The 15271-nt window shown below is 54.4% G+C and overlaps 1 protein-coding gene across 1 annotated transcript in view; it reads right to left on the reverse strand.

The window, feature by feature from the left end:
• Window positions 1-10358: 10358 nt before the first annotated feature.
• Window positions 10359-15271, reverse strand: part of PARN (poly(A)-specific ribonuclease) — a 166655-nt gene continuing 161742 nt past the window's right edge. The window contains exon 24 of the mRNA XM_062179668.1: window positions 10359-10662. Coding sequence (XP_062035652.1) covers window positions 10610-10662 — 53 coding nt within the window. The 3' untranslated portion in view covers window positions 10359-10609. The remainder of the gene's footprint in view (window positions 10663-15271) is intronic.

Genomic DNA, 15271 nt, shown 5'->3' on the forward strand with positions numbered 1-15271 from the left:
TTAGCAGGGAGCTGGATTGGAAGCGAAGCAGCGGGGACTCAAACTGGTGCTCCCCTATGGGATGCCGGTGTCACATGGGGCACCTCGCCCTGGGGCCCGCTGCGCCAGCTCAACTCCCCCGCAGCCCTCTCCTGGGGAAGGACTGGTTCTCCTTTCCTCTCCTCGCCCTGATCTACAGTGGCGTCTGTGGACAGGATTGGCCGGGTGATGCACGCCCTGGGACGGGTGGAGAAGGAGCTGTGAGCAGCTTAGCTGCTGGGTCAGGGAGTGCTTCTCAAAGCTCTGCAAAGACTTGCCACCGGTTCTCATCCACGCTGGCTATGCCTGCAGGGCGTCTCCTGGGCCCGGGCGGTCCCTGTCACAGGATTCTAGGGAGGCAACGTCAGAAACACCAAACTCAGGTACGCAGAAGCGGGCGAGCGCGCACCTGCTCCCGTAACTGGAAGGGCCGGTGGCTCTCGTGCAGAGCACACTTGGGTCCCTATGTGGTGGCCGTCCCTATCCTCGTGCTGATTGGGGTGTCCCCCTTCTGTCCCCAGTATCACCTCCAAGCCCCAGATCCCGTTCTTCCAGCAGGGCGGCCCCCACAGGCAACAGGGCCTTCCTTGCTGCAGCCCCCACCTGTCCAGGGAGTGATCTGGCTCACCCTGATCACACGCCTCTCCCAAGGCAAGGGGCCACCCTGATTGGCTGGCTTGGGTCATGTGCCCACCTCCTGCAGCTAGGAGAGTGCTGTGATTGGCAGGTCTTACCGAATGAGCTCCAAGAAAGGGGTGCTTCCACAAAAAGCACCCCGTTTCCACTTCAGGGTGCAGTACATGGATGAAGGCTTTTCTGGGCATGTTTGCAAAACCAGCACCCCGCTGAATCCAGCCAGCAGACGGATCTCTCCACGTACCGCCACTCCGGCCGGGGGGACCCCTCCCCACCCCCCTCAACTCCCACCCTGCCTTCTGTCTTCCCGATGCTCTCGTTTGGCTCGCCTGCCTGCTTCTGTTTGGATGGGATCTTAACCAGCAGCTCAGGGAGTTCCTGGGACAAAGCCTGCCCTTGTCTCTCCGAGACGCACAGGCCGAGGAGGCGTGCCCTCCACTGCAGGAGAGGGCCTGGTGTGAGCACCACAGCCACCCCGCGCGAGCTGCAATGCCTGCAGACAACCCTGTGGGCTGAGTGGTGGCCGAGTGCACGGCCACAGCTGAACCGCGACAGTTCTTGGCCACCCAGAGGGGAAGAGGCGGACGCGCAGACCCCATGGCTCTTCTGTGGTTCTGCTGGCGATCCAGGGTGCACACTGTGTCTGTTCACAGTCACCTGGGCGTGAACAGGAGGCCAGGGCAGGGAAGTGTGGTGGGCAGGACCCCAGCTGTGGTGCAGTGTACACCGTCATCCCCTGTGAGCACTGGTTCGAGTCCTGGCTGCTCCACTTCGGATCCAGCATTCCTACTAAAGAGCCTGGGAAAGCAGTGGGTGAAGGCCCAAGTGCTTAGGCCCCTGCCATCCACAGGGGAGACCTGGGTGGAGTTCCAGCCTCTATGCAGCCATCTGGGAAATGAACCAGCCAATGGAAGATATCTCTCTCCCTCTTTCTCTGTCTCTCTCCTTATCTGTTACTCTGTCTTTTAAACAAGTAAAAAAAAAAAAAGTGCGGTGGAACGTTCAGGCCAGTGACATCCAGAGCTCACTGCTGTGGAGCCCTCAGGGCCCGGCTCTGAAGACTGAGTGCGTTTGCGGCCACACCAGCACCTGCGACGAAACTCACAGCCCAGCCTCCAGAACCAGGATGGCCTCATCACGGCAGCGTCCTGGCCCTAGTGGGCTGTTAGCCTGGGGGGCTTAAGGAGGGTCCCAGGCCACCCAGATGAGGCGGGGGCGCTGGCGTGGGGGGTGAGGACCTGCACCACCGCACTGTGAGGGGCCAGACCCCCAGCCCACTGTGGAAAGCTGCAGGAGGCTGGCCTGAGTGGGCGCTTTGGACACACAGTGGGTGAGCTGTGTGGCCTGAGCAGCACAGGCCCTGCCAGGTCCTCTTGGCTTGCACATACTGCTCACCCCAACCCCCGCTTCTCGGGGAGCCCCGCCTTCCCACCCTCTCCCTCACTCGCCCCTGAGGCTGTCTGGTGTTGCCTGCAGCTCAGGACCCTCGAGCGTGCTGACGCCAGGGGCTCTGTCTGGGATGACGGCTGGAGTCAAGGCTGTTGTTTCCTGCCTGGCCACACCGCCCTGTGCCGCACACTGGCCCAGGTGGAGGCAGCAGAGGCTGAGCTGGCCCTCCACGTCCCGGCACCTGCGGGCAGGTCTGCTGTGTGTCCAGGTGCTGATGGGAGACCCCCGCTGTGTCCTCTCAGCCTCATCTCTGACGTCACTTGTTGTTGTTTTTAAAGATTTATCTATTTATTTACTTGAGAGGCAGAGCCACAGAGAGAGGGAGACACAGAGAAGAGAGACAGAGAGGTCCTCCATCCACTGGTTTATTCCCCAAATGGCAGCAATGGCTGGAGCCTGGCCAGTCTGAAGTGAGGAGCCAGGAGCTTCCTCTGAGTCTCCCGCAGGGGTGCAGGAGCCCAAGGACTTGGGCCATCTTCTGCCAGCCCCCCCCCCCTCAGGCCACTAGCAGAGCTGGATCAGAAGTGGAGCAGCTGGGACTCGAACTGGCGCCCATATGGGACACCACAGCGCCACCCCTCCCCCGGGTTCATTTGTTTTCACTGTTTTATCATTTGCCCCCCTCCCTCCTTGGTGCAGGGGTGCAGGGGTGCAGGGGTGCAGGGGAAGCAGAGGGCACAGGCAATCTTCCTGAAGCGCCAGCCCAAGCTTGCCTCCCCAGTGAGGGCCGTCTGTTCCAGGAAGGACCTGCTTCTCAGCACATCGCTCTATTTTTGCAGCCGAGCCAGCTGCCCCATGCCAAGGTTTCTTACCGCAAATAGAACTTCTGGAAGGGCCTGCTGGTCTCCTCTGGGCGTTCAGACACCTCGTCACGTTGCACTTGGCTTCCGCTCCCCGTCCCCAAAAGGAAATTGCTGAGTCCCCTCTGCTGCCACTTGCTGCAGGCATCTTTTGACGCTCCCCCCGGGGGACTCCACTGGGCAGGAGCGACCTCGCCTTACTGCTGGCCCCCGGCCTCAGGCAACTGCTCTGCCGCGCCCAGGAAGCTGAGCCCGTGCCAAGTGCCAAGCTGAAGTCTCACCCCCAAAGCGCCCCTGTCCCCTCCCTTCCCCAGCCCCTCCAAGTACCTCCTGACCCCACCTGTCACTTGAGACACCAAGTGTCACGGACAACGTGATCTATAACTAAGGCGCCTATGGCAGGAAGCTTGGAGTCCGAATGTTCTAGAAAAAAAGTCTTAGTGTTGAATTATTGGGTGGAGGAAAAAGAAAGGATCACGTCACGAGCTCATTGGGGATGGCAGACGAGGCCAGAACCACACATGTGCACGCCTGAAGCCGGAGGCCACGCAGGGAAAGGCTCTTGTGCAGGCACGCCCTCAAGGCAGGGTGCCGAAGATTCCAGAACAAAGCCGTCGTTTGAAAGGCTCCCACATTATGTAAGTGTCTCGGGCAGTGGGCAGTGTGGCTGTTAGTTAACGGCCCAGCCTCTGGCACACAAACTGGGTTCCAGTTGCAGTCCTGCCACTTACGAGCTGTGTGACCTTAGGCTATTTCTAAACTGCTCTAAGCTTTCGTTTCCTCTCCCCAGGGAACAGAGTGGCTCAACAACAATAATAATGTGCTTGGCACATAATAAACCTCTCAGTATGAATAACAAGTGTTTACAAAAGCTAGATCTTTAACAGAGAGGAAGAGTGGCATTTTTACTGGGTCCAAATAATCCAAAGGAAAGATCCCATCTCGCTCAGCAGTGCAGGCTTCGAATGGGAATGAGAGATGGAGGTGACATTTCCCTTGGATTGGCTCCCAGCTGTCACAGGCTCAGGGACAAACAAGTGTGCTGCTCTCCTCTCTTCACTGACACAGTTGCCCCCGAAACCAGGGCTCCCAACCTGTGCAGGCCCCAGAATCACCCGCGGGTGCCCCGACAGCTGGGCCCTGCCCTGGAGTTTCTCAGTAGCACTGGAGGGGGTCCCCAAGGATTTGCATCTCCACCTGGGCTATCAGGGGATGCTGACGATGCCTCCGGACCTGAGCCACACGTTGACAGCAAGGAGAGTCAACGACCAGGATGCAGTCCCCGTGTCTGCCTCTTCCTGGGGATGGAGATCCGGGGCTTCGTCACTTCCCACGGTCTCCACTGCTCAGGAGGCGGCCTCCTGGGTGCCGCGACTCCAGCCTGACAGTCTTCTGGCCGGTGCGGACACTGGAAAGCAACTTGGCAGAGCGCTTCCCAAGCTCCCGGGTGCCACACGCCACCCCTCCTGCTTCTGCAAGGCTGCCCCGTAAGCTTCATGGCTGCCTGTGGCACTGGACGGGAGAGGCTGTGGAGATGGGTACGATTCCCTATTCCTAGAGACGGGGAGTGGAGGGGGCACTCTGGCCCCAATTGTGTGCACTGACTCCTGATGTCCACAGGAGAGATGAGACAGACAGGGAGGAAATGTTCTGGCCACCGTGGGTCGCTCTGCACTTCTCCCTCCCCCGTGATGCCCTTTGTAAGGGGGACGCTGCCCAGTCCTAGTCAGGCTCACGGGCCGCAGTAAGACATCCTGGGGTCTGAATTCTTGCTGTGCTGTGGCCACCCTAGCAAGTTACCCAAACTTCCTGAGTTTCAGTTTTCTTTCAGTAGGGATAGCAGTGATAGGATCTTTCAAAAAGGTGGTGCAAAGTGGAATTAAAAGGCAAGTTTATGTGGACACAAAACCCCCCTTGAAATCCACACAACGGGTCTTCAAGAACTTCAGCATCCAATATGGGCACTGGTTCGAGTCCCAGCTGCTTCTATTCCAATCCAGTTCCTTGTTAATGGCCTGGGAAAAGCAGTGGAAGATGGCCCAAGTGCTTGTACCCCTGCCACCCATGTGGGAAACTTGGAAAAAGCTCCTGACTCCTGGCTCTGGCCTGATCCAATGCTGGTCATTGTGGTCATCTGGGGAGTGAACCAGTGGATGGAAGACCTCTCTCTGTTTCTCTACCTTTGTTAACTCTTTCAAATAAATAAATGAGTCTTTCAAAATGCCCGTGATGAAAACACTGCATGGACAACACCTACACCAAAGTATCAGTTGGGGGCAGGTGTCTGGTGCAGTGGTCAGAGTGCCTGGCCCAGAGTCCTGCCTCCGCTTCTGATCCAGCCTCCTGCTCATGCGCAACCTGAGAGCCCCCAGATGGCCGCTCACCCGCGGGGAATACCTGGACTGAAATCCTGGCTCCAGCCTGGCCCAGCTCTGGCTGTTGTGGGCATCTGGGGAGTGAACTAGAGGATGGAAGATCTATCTCTCTGACTCACTTCACCTTTCAAACAAACAAAACTAAACTTTAAAAAAGTATAGAAAAAAAAAATCACACAATGGGGTGGAAGACATTTCACTTTCAGGAAGTAAGGATTACAGACCACAGGGCAAGTTTCTTTCTCGATGGAAAGCTCTAGAGAGCAAGGTTCTGTTTTCCAGGTGGGTGAAGCACCTGGTGCTTCCTGATGTGAGAAGACAGTGCAGGGATTCGGGGGAGGCCCCTGTGAGCTCTCGCTACTTGCGGGTCTGGTCTCTCAGGTAAGGAAAGGACACGGAGAACAGGGCGGCTCCCCAGGCTCACACACTCGGTGGGCGTGGCTCAGATGCAAGCAATGAGTCCAGATGTCCCGCAAGGCAGACGCTGCCTCTAAGCCCTGTTAGTAATGGAAACTCTCCGAGGATGCCACTGGCCAGAGCGTAAGCAAGAATGAGCAAACGGAAAAGGGAGACAATGCCGGCTCTGAGGCTGCATGAGGTGGGTGCTGGCGCCACACCCTCCGCTCAGGACACTGTGGACCTGCTCGCGCAGCGCCCCTGGGCGCTGGAGAACCAGAAAACACCCATCAGACCCCTTGTTGTCCCCATTCAGACCCAGGGCAAATGCCTGTGCTTTGCTGAATCAGTCCCCGAGCAAGGTCAAGGTCAAGGTCATCTGTAGGCACAGTGCCCGGGGAGGCCTCACACTTTTAACCTCTTTCAGCAAGTGGAGGGCAACCTGCTGGCTAGCACTTGTTATCCCTGAGTAAAAAGAATGACTCGGAATGGCCAGACTCTGGATGGCTGGAAAGAACAGGCTGTGTGAACCCAACAGGGCGCAGAGGACGATGTGGAGAGCCGTGGCTCCCCCCAGCATCGGCAGACAGTGGGGAACATGCTCAGTCCTGCATTTTCAGCAGTCTGGCTCTTGCTCACCCAAGTCCTGCCGGGAAACCCAGGCTCCTCTGCCCAGGCTTTGGGCACCTGTGAGGGCAACCGGGGGAAGAGCCCTGCCCCCTACAAGGATTTCCTTCTGCTGGAAGGCTGCTGACGGGTTCCCCAGCTGGCAGGGGGACGATGGCAAGACACTGCCATGGATAAGTGCCTGGGCCTTGTGCAGTGCCCAGGGCTTCACGGCACACAGGGCTCTGCACAGCCAGGCAGGGATCCTTGTCGGCAGCCTTTCTGGTCTAGCATCATCTTACGAAAGACTTCTCTCTCTCCCCCAAAGACAAAAAGTAAAAATAACGGGCCTTTTCTGTTAACCTCTTTTCTTATTTTCATTTATGTTTGAAAGACAGAGGTATATTTTTCTCCAGAAGTCTACAACAGCTGAGACAGAGAGAGAGAGAAAGAGAAAGAGAGAGAGAGAAAGAGGGATTTTTCCCCAAAAGTCTACTAAGGCTGGGCCAAACCAACACCAAGAGCCAGAACTCAGTCTGGGTCTCCACTGGGGGTGGCAGGAGCCCAAGTACTTGGGTCATCACCTGCTGCCCCCACAGTGTGCCCATCAGCGGGACGCTGGCATTGGTAGCAGAGCTGGGACTTGAACCCAGGCACTCCAATGTGGGATGCGGGTGTCCCAAGAGGTGTCGTAACTGCTGTGCCAAACACCCAGACCTTCTCTTTCCTGTGGACAAGGGTTATCTTGAGAATACCTCTCCGCTTACAGACCCTCGGCTGGCGAACCTGTAGCATTTGCATCAAGCCCAGCCAGCGCCAAGAACTTTCCAAGTTCAACATTGCAGCCTGACCAGAGAAAGCAAGAGCCCGAGGCAGAAACAGGCGTGCAGCTGAAGACGAACTGCGCTGCTCTCTCTTAGCAGGGAGCAGATGGTTCGTACGGGAGGGCGGCTCACGGCCAGCAGAAACCTGAACCAGCCCTCGGGTCTCCCATTTCCCTTCCTCGACAAAATCAGAGGCATCGATTTACTTCATGAATCATTTGGGGGCAAAAAAAGATTTCAGTTGAAGGAATGAAACTCAAGTCATGAGATTAAAAAAACCAAAAACAAAAAACAAAAACAGGAGTCCAAAAAAAGTGAGCTATTTTTAATACTCAGTCATGGACAGGGTGGCCAGGCCGGCCTGCGCATCAACTGAGTGTCCTAGCATTTTCCTCTCTATGCCAGAAGTGCTGTAAAAACATCCACGTGGGAACTGCCTGCAGCAGCGTGAGCACTGTGCTGCCGCCCAGTGTAGGAAGGGCACGCTTTCCACACTCACATTCTGGTGACGCACGCTGTTAGGCCGACAGGGTTGGGACCGAAGCACCAGAGCCACTCAGCAGCGAAGCTCTCCGCAGATGGTGCGGAGGAGCAGGACGTCAATTCCCACGCCACGTCACACACAACAAGGTGAACTCCAGGGGGAGGCCTCTGCCCAGAGGTTAAGGTGCCAGGTAAGACACCCACATCCGGGGCCTGTGTTGTGACGCAGTAAGTGAACCTGCCGCCTGCGACGCCCGGCTTCCCACATACGGTTTGTGTCCCCATATGTGTTCTCACATATGGTTTGTGTCCTGGCTGCTCCACTTCTGATTCAGCTCCCTGTGAATGGCCTGGAAAAAGCAGTGGAAGATGGCCCAAGTGCTTGGGCCCCTGTCACCCATGTGGGAGAGAGACCAGGATGCAACTCCCGGCTTCAACCTGTCCCAGTGTTAGCGACTATGGCCATCTGGTGAGTGAACCGGTGGACGGAGGATGGCTCTGCCTGTCTCTCCCTCTCTATAACTCTGGCTTCCAAAACAAATAAATAAAAATAATATTTTTAAAGATGCCCACATCCCACACTGGACTACCAGGGTCTGAAACCCAGTTTCAGCTTGAGACTCCAGCTTCCTGCTGATGTGTGCCCTGGCCTGGGAAGGCAGCAGGTGATCGGCTTCCCACCACCCATGTGAGAGATCCAGACAGTGTTCCTGGCTCAAGGCTCCTGTCCAGCCTGGCTGGGCCACTGTGCGCATTTGGGGAGTGAACCAGAAGACAGAAGCTCTCTCTCCCCCTCTTTGTCTCTCTAGCCATCATTCAACTAACAAACTAGTTGAACATTCACTACAAAGTTTAGTCCCACAAACCTCCGGACATAAACTCATGTAACACTGGGGCTAATGACAGCATGGCATACTCAGGAGGGGACTGCCCTGTTCGTAACTGCAACAAGAAGTGAGAGGAGGGATGGATGGTTGAGGCCGGCAAAATGGCAACTGCACAATCTAGGTGGTGAGCACATGGGTGCACCCTGCCCCGGTTCCCTCCACATTTCTCTGTGTGGCACTGTTCATAATAGAATACTGAGGTGGGGAGTACTGGGCCAAGGAATAAGCTACAGACACGGATGGGGCCACAGTGCTCAGGCTCCCAGCCTGTTGTCAGCAATCAAAGGACTCCAAGGCCATTCGGGAAACAGGGGTCTCCACGTCCATGCCTGCCTCCAGTGGGCTACAGTATTATGCAGCTCTCAACCACAGCACCATTGTCACCATGCACCCCTGGGCCTCAGGGCCAGGATACCAGGAGCATCAGCCTAGGGTTTTATGTCTCAAAGAGGGCTCAAGAAGGCCTGGTATACATGGTTGTGCTCACCTGTTTTTTTAAAGATTTATTTTATTGATTTGAAAGAGTGACAGAGAGAGGGGAACACACACACACACACCATTTTCCTACATACTGGTTTACTCCTCAATGGTTCCAATGATTGAGGCTGGGCCAGGTGGAAGCCAGGAGCCAGGAACTCCATCCAGTCTTGCACATGGTGGGCAGGGGTCCAAGTACTTGGGCCACCTCCTGCTGCCTTCTGTGTGCATTGGCCACACCTATTGCCAATGTAGTAGGAATTGGATCAGCCACGACCGCAACTGGTGCTCAGACATGGGCACCAGTTAGTCATGCTATAACATTGCCTCTTCTTTTTTATTTTTTAAAGATTTATTAGTTATTTGGAAGGCAAAGTGAGAGAGACAGAGAGGGAGACACAGAGAGATGGATCTTCTATCTGCTGGCTCACTCCCCAAATGGCCCTAATAGTGGAACTCCGTCCAGGTCTCCCACATAGGTGGCAGGGGCCCAAGCACTTGGGCCATCCTCTCCTGCTTTCCCAGGTGCATTAGCAGGGAGCTGGATCCAACGTGGAGCAGCAGGGCCTTCTCCGACTGGTTCTTCTTATAAAATGAAGTGTCAGGCCAGGAGCTAACACTGTGGAAGAGAAGGGAAGCATGGGAGGCTCCCTGGGGGAGGTGTCCTTGGCCTCTGCAGCCAGCCAGCCAGTCGTGCCCCACATTCCTCAGGTGGGGCCGTTTACCCCCAGGGCTCAGCTCCTGACCCAAGAAGGGGGCAGAGGTAAGAAGAGGAAAAAAAAATCAGGAACAGCAGGTTGAGTGGCTTTTTCAGAGTGAAAATATCTGTGTAGGGAGCGAATACATCATTCACTTGTTACAAAGAAGGGAAAAGCCCAGGGTCCTATGAAAATTTCTTTAATTTCATCTTCTGGAAATGCAGGTTTCAGTTTTATCTCCATGATACAAAAACGGTAAATATCTGACAATGACCTATGTGAAGCAGATGCGTGGGTCTCGTCACTGCACAGAGAAACGGCTGCTACACGCTGTAGCGTGGCTGGGACTTCCCACACGCCACCTGAGCCAGACCGACACAGACAGAGAAGACGACCAGGCCAAGACACCGGAAGGCGCACACGGCATTATGGGGCAGAACAGAGCGTCAGCCTTTGACTCCGCCCATGAGAAACAGCTGGATGAAGCGCGCGAAGGCCAGGGCTCCTGCACGGGCTGCCATCGGTGGGCTGAGCGCCTCATGTGCAGGTGGCGCTGGTGGGAAACGGGGACACAGAACCCACGGGCCGCAGCTGCCCCCAAAACCAGGGCCTGAGAAGAGGCCGCCGGCTGTCCTCACACCTCTCACAGCAGGCCGCCCCTGGGTGGGTTCTCACACACGCAGTTCACGAAGCAAAGGTCTCACGGGAGTCACAAGTGGTTAACTGGTTAATGTCGTACACATCCGTGACAGTCTGCAACTGTGATGAGTGCCAACACTTACTTTAGATTAAAAAGGGAGAAGGGAGACACAGCCACAAAAATAAAAACTGTTATCTTTAGGAGACACCTGTGGCCTGAACCCCTCCCGCACCGCATTCTCCAGGATTAGTACAGCATGGCTTCCAAACGTGCCGCGGGCCCCTCCGCGGCAGCACCGTGCTTGCTTCGTGCGGTCCTGGTTACCACGTGTCGGGAACTTCAAAGAGGTTGGCAGGGCTGCCCGAGGCGCTTCCTGGGAGGAACAGACAAAGCAGAATCAAGGACAGCATGAGTGCCTTGGGTTGCACAGCCAGGGCGCCCAGCACGGGGCAAAGGCAGCCTGAGACGGCAGGGTGTGGACAACTGTGCGGCCCCTGTGGGAGAAGTCCCCAGACGGGTCTTGTCCCTGGACGCTGCCCAGGCAACAAGGGTGAAACCACAGACCCATCACGGGGGTGGGGGCTGGGGAGTGGACAAAACACTTCCCTCTGCCTCCGCCTCGGACTGCCTTGATTTCTTTATTTTACAGGAATTAGACATGCATATTACAATTTCTGTCTTGTTGAACACACACTGCTCAAGTATGCATGGATTGTGAAAAATATTTTTGCACCAAAATAAATTGAGCTTTTAATTCCATTTTCTGTGAACTTTTGGAAACACCCTCGTATTTCTTGCTAGCAACGATGCTGGGCTCTTAATTCGCTTAATCTTCAAAAAAAGCACACCCCGGTGCTATCAAATGCAAGGCCAGACTCAGAGAGCTAGGGCGACATGCCCAGCCTCACACAGCTAGGAGGCAGCGACAGGCGTCTGCGTCGTGCAGGAAGGCATCTCTGTGCGGTGCTGCCCAGGGGAGTCGCAGATCCCTGGAGGGGAAACAGAGTTCCTGGTTCCAGCAACGCTGGGTGGGACGCTCCTCCTGAAGAGCTCTCTTCAATTACAGGTACACCCTGAGATGAGAGCCTTCCGCCTTCATTCACACAGCTGGGCCGTGACTGTGCACTGGTCGGGGAAGAGTGTGCTCCTAGGGTGTGTGTGGCAGGCCCTGCAGGGGCTGCACAGGGGCGCTGCGCACGGCAAGCTGGCAGGGACAAGCAGCAGAGCCTCTGCCCAGCTGCCAACACGAAGATTCAAAAACAGAGAGCAATCTCTGATGATGTCCCCGATAGGGAGGGGCCGGGGCCGGCCTACCAGGAAATCCCTTGACTGACAGTGACAAGCAGCATTAGCAGGGCCGCCTGAAGACATCGGTGTGAGCACCAAGGGAATGTCGGCCAACAGGACACCTCCCACTTCTGATGTCTGCCACAACCAGATCTAGAGAGCTGGGACGAGGAGGCCAGGAGCGGGCAACTGTGAATTTTCTGCCCTGGGTCTCGTCTCTGTGTCATACCCTGGGACTCCCAACATAGCAGACTGCAAGGCAAGATGGCTCCTGAAATGGGAAGGTGAGCGGGAGACGAGCTGCGTGAGGGATCCCGGGAGCCAGTTAGAAAACGACAGAGATGATTTCTTCTAAACACTCCCCAGAATCACAACCCACCAGTGGTGGCCCATGGTGAACCCAGCCTGACCTCGATCGCACTCATACCACATCCAAGCGTAGGGAAATAAACATCACGGAGACCTCTAACTCACATACAGAAAAACAGCACAGTAACCAGTCAGCTACTGAGAGGTTAACGCTACAACAATGCAGGGAACCAAAAAGCACATTAAACCAGCTGAGAAGAGAAAAACTGCACAGTACTCTCTGTCACCTGCAGCTGCCGTTAGCTTGGGCACACGTGTGGGGTCAGGTGCACCGTCCCACCCATGGAAGTGACTTCGAAAGTAGGGGGGAGGGGCGGGCCGGACCAAGTCTCAGAGCCTCACCCAGGACGGGGGCTGGTACCCTCTACACCGCACAGGACTCCCTGGCCATTCCTCATGAACTCAGGACCCTGCCGGTCATGGCTGCTCCCAGGAAGCCTGCAGCGCTGAGCAGGAAGGACGTGCAGAGCCCAGAACTTCAGGAGTCACTGAGTGGGTAATGAAGGTCACTGCCGGGCTCTTCCCAGCACTTCCCAGGCGGAGAGGGCTGCAGAGCAGCGAAGGACCAGCTCGGAGCTCCTGGGGCAGCTCCCCAGAGATGTGCTCACAGCCCTGTTCCACCGCAGTGCAAGACTTGTTCAGGAGCGGTTTTTCAGTTTAAACACACTTCAGGGCAGCCACCTCCTGCGATGGTAGGCCTTAGTCCACACCTTCCACTCTATATGAAGACTAACTCGGCCTGTACACTTAAATGTAAAAAAAAATCATACTGGGGCCGGCGCTGTGGAAGCATCCCATATGGGCACCAGTTCACGTCCTGGCTGCTCTACTTCCGATCCAGGTCTCTGCTATGGCCTGGGAAAGCAGTGGAAGATGGCCCTGCACCCACGTGGAGACTTCCTTGTGGGAGGAAGCTCTTGGCTCCTGGCTTCGGGTTGGCCCAGCTCTGGCTGTTGCGGCCATTTGGGGAGAGAACCAGAGGATGGAAGACCTCTCTCTCTGTCTCTCTGTCTCCACCTCCCTGTAGCTCTGCCTTTCAAATAAACAAATAAATCTTTAAAAAAAAAAAAAAAAGTCACATATAAACCTGGGGGAGAAAAGAAACGACAAAGTCTTTGCCACCAGAGTAAGGAACACATTTCTTAGACATGTCACCAAAGGCAGACAATGGATAAACTGGACTTTGTCAAAATCTAAAACATCACCTCTTCAAAGATGTTGCTAACAAAAATGAAGAAAAAAAAGGGCACAATCTAGAAGAAAAGATTTGCAAAACACTCAACAGAACTTACATCCAGAATCTATAAAGAACCCTCAAGGCCCAGCAAGAAGGAGACAAACAGCCCGTGAACAGACAGGGAGATCTGAACAGACACTTCACTGGAGAGACGTGGATGGCCGACAGTCACTCGAGAAGACACTCAACACTGGCAGTCGTTGCGGAAACAAAAGCCGAGCCCCAAGGAGATGCCACTTCACACCCACCAGGATGGCTGAGAGAGACAAGACAGGCACTGCGACTGGGACCTCAGCCTGCAGGGGGCGCTGCACCCGACAGTCCCTTTGAAAAAGTGTCTCAGTTTCTTCCAAAGCCGAGTACACGATCACCATAGGACCCGGCGATTCCACTCCTGGACACTCGCCGAAAAGCAATGAGAAGAAACAAAACCCTGTACACAAATGCTTACAGTAGCTGCGTTCTAAGTTGCCAAAAACTAAACGTACTCCATGTGAGGAACGGATAACCAGCGACATGTCTACAAAATGAAACACCACTCAGCAATACACATGAGTGGATGGAGATGGCAATGGCAGGAATGGCAAAGGCACCAGGCTCAGTTACAGCACTTAGATGAAAGGCTCAAAGGCTATCTGGTGTCTGATGCCATTCACATAACATTCTGGAAAAGGCAAAATGACAGTGACAGAAAGCAAATCATTAGTTGTCAGGAAGGGGCTGCCTACAAAGGAACATGAGGGAATTTTCTGGAATGACAGAACTGCTCTATATTTTGATCACAGTGATGGTTATAATGGGGACTTTAAAAGTTCATGAAAAATGGAATAAAAATTTTATTTGGGTGCAAAAAATTTGAAATCCACACATAGGTTTTTCGTAACACACATTTTTCATTAACTTTCTGAAGACTCCTTGAATGCATGGATTCCAAAATTTGGGGGACCAAAATAAACTTAGGATTTCACTCCACTCCCCTGCCCTTTCTGAAGTAGCCTCACGTGACTGCACACACTGACCACAGCTCTCCAGGACGCACATGTACCCACAAAGGAGGGTTTTCATACCCATCCTCTCTTAACACAGCTGACCTGCAGAAGGTTTTACAGATGTTGAAAAAGAAAAGAAAAATTTTAATATGAACTTTGATAATATGATTTGATCAAGAATGTCTAAAATGGGGAAAAACAGATACAAGTTGTATACAGTATATGATGTCAAACGTATAGAAAAATGATAGGTAAAGTAAAATATTTGTGAATAGAGTATCAAGTGTTGGGACTGTGGTGTTTAAATTTCTTCTGTTTTCCAAATTCTTACGGTGAACCTATTCTTTTTATTAACAAAACAACAACATAAATATTAGTGCACTCCCAATGTGACTGTGCCTGCCTCTTGGGCCGTCCAGCTGGCTGCAGTAGAAAGGAAGAGCCATCTCTCCCCAGGTGAGCCCAGCAGGGAACCTAAGAAGCTGCACAGCATGCTGGGGATGGAACTCTCCTTTGGGGAGCCGTCCCAAGGGCTGTAACTAGGAGAGCTCACCAGCGCAGGCGATGGGGGTGGGTGTCCCACACTTAGAAGGCAGAGCTCCCCTGGGGCTGCCTCCTCTGCCCCTACAAGCAGAAAACCATGCTTTCATATAACAATTAAAAGGCTCCTCGGGAGGTCCCTGCACTTGGCTAGCCTGGTCTCTTAGGTGACTGACAGCAGCGACTGAGTATTTTGTTCCTGACTTTAATGAGGCCTGGAAGGGCGTGAGGAGATCGCTGCTCTAAGTAGGCTCTAGCTTTTTATACTGTAACCCTAAGGGTTTAAGCTTGAAAAGTTCAGTAGCTTAGTCAAGACTCCAGTAAAACCCATGGCTCCCGGCAAACATTTAAAGGTCTCGTGTGCTGTGTTTTAAAGGTTGGGGCGGGCAAATGACCTGGACTGACGTCTCTATTTACAGTAAAAAACCACAAACCATGAAGAGGCAATGTCTCTTCCTTCTGCTCCCTCTCTGTGGCACCCCAGCTGTTGGGCTGTCCAAGGGTATTTTGAGAATGGTCAGCCCCTGGAACCCCATGCTCAGCCAGCACAAGTCTCCTTT

This window comes from Lepus europaeus, chromosome 21, assembly GCF_033115175.1.
Source record: "Lepus europaeus isolate LE1 chromosome 21, mLepTim1.pri, whole genome shotgun sequence".
NCBI classification, from domain to species: Eukaryota; Metazoa; Chordata; class Mammalia; order Lagomorpha; family Leporidae; genus Lepus; species Lepus europaeus.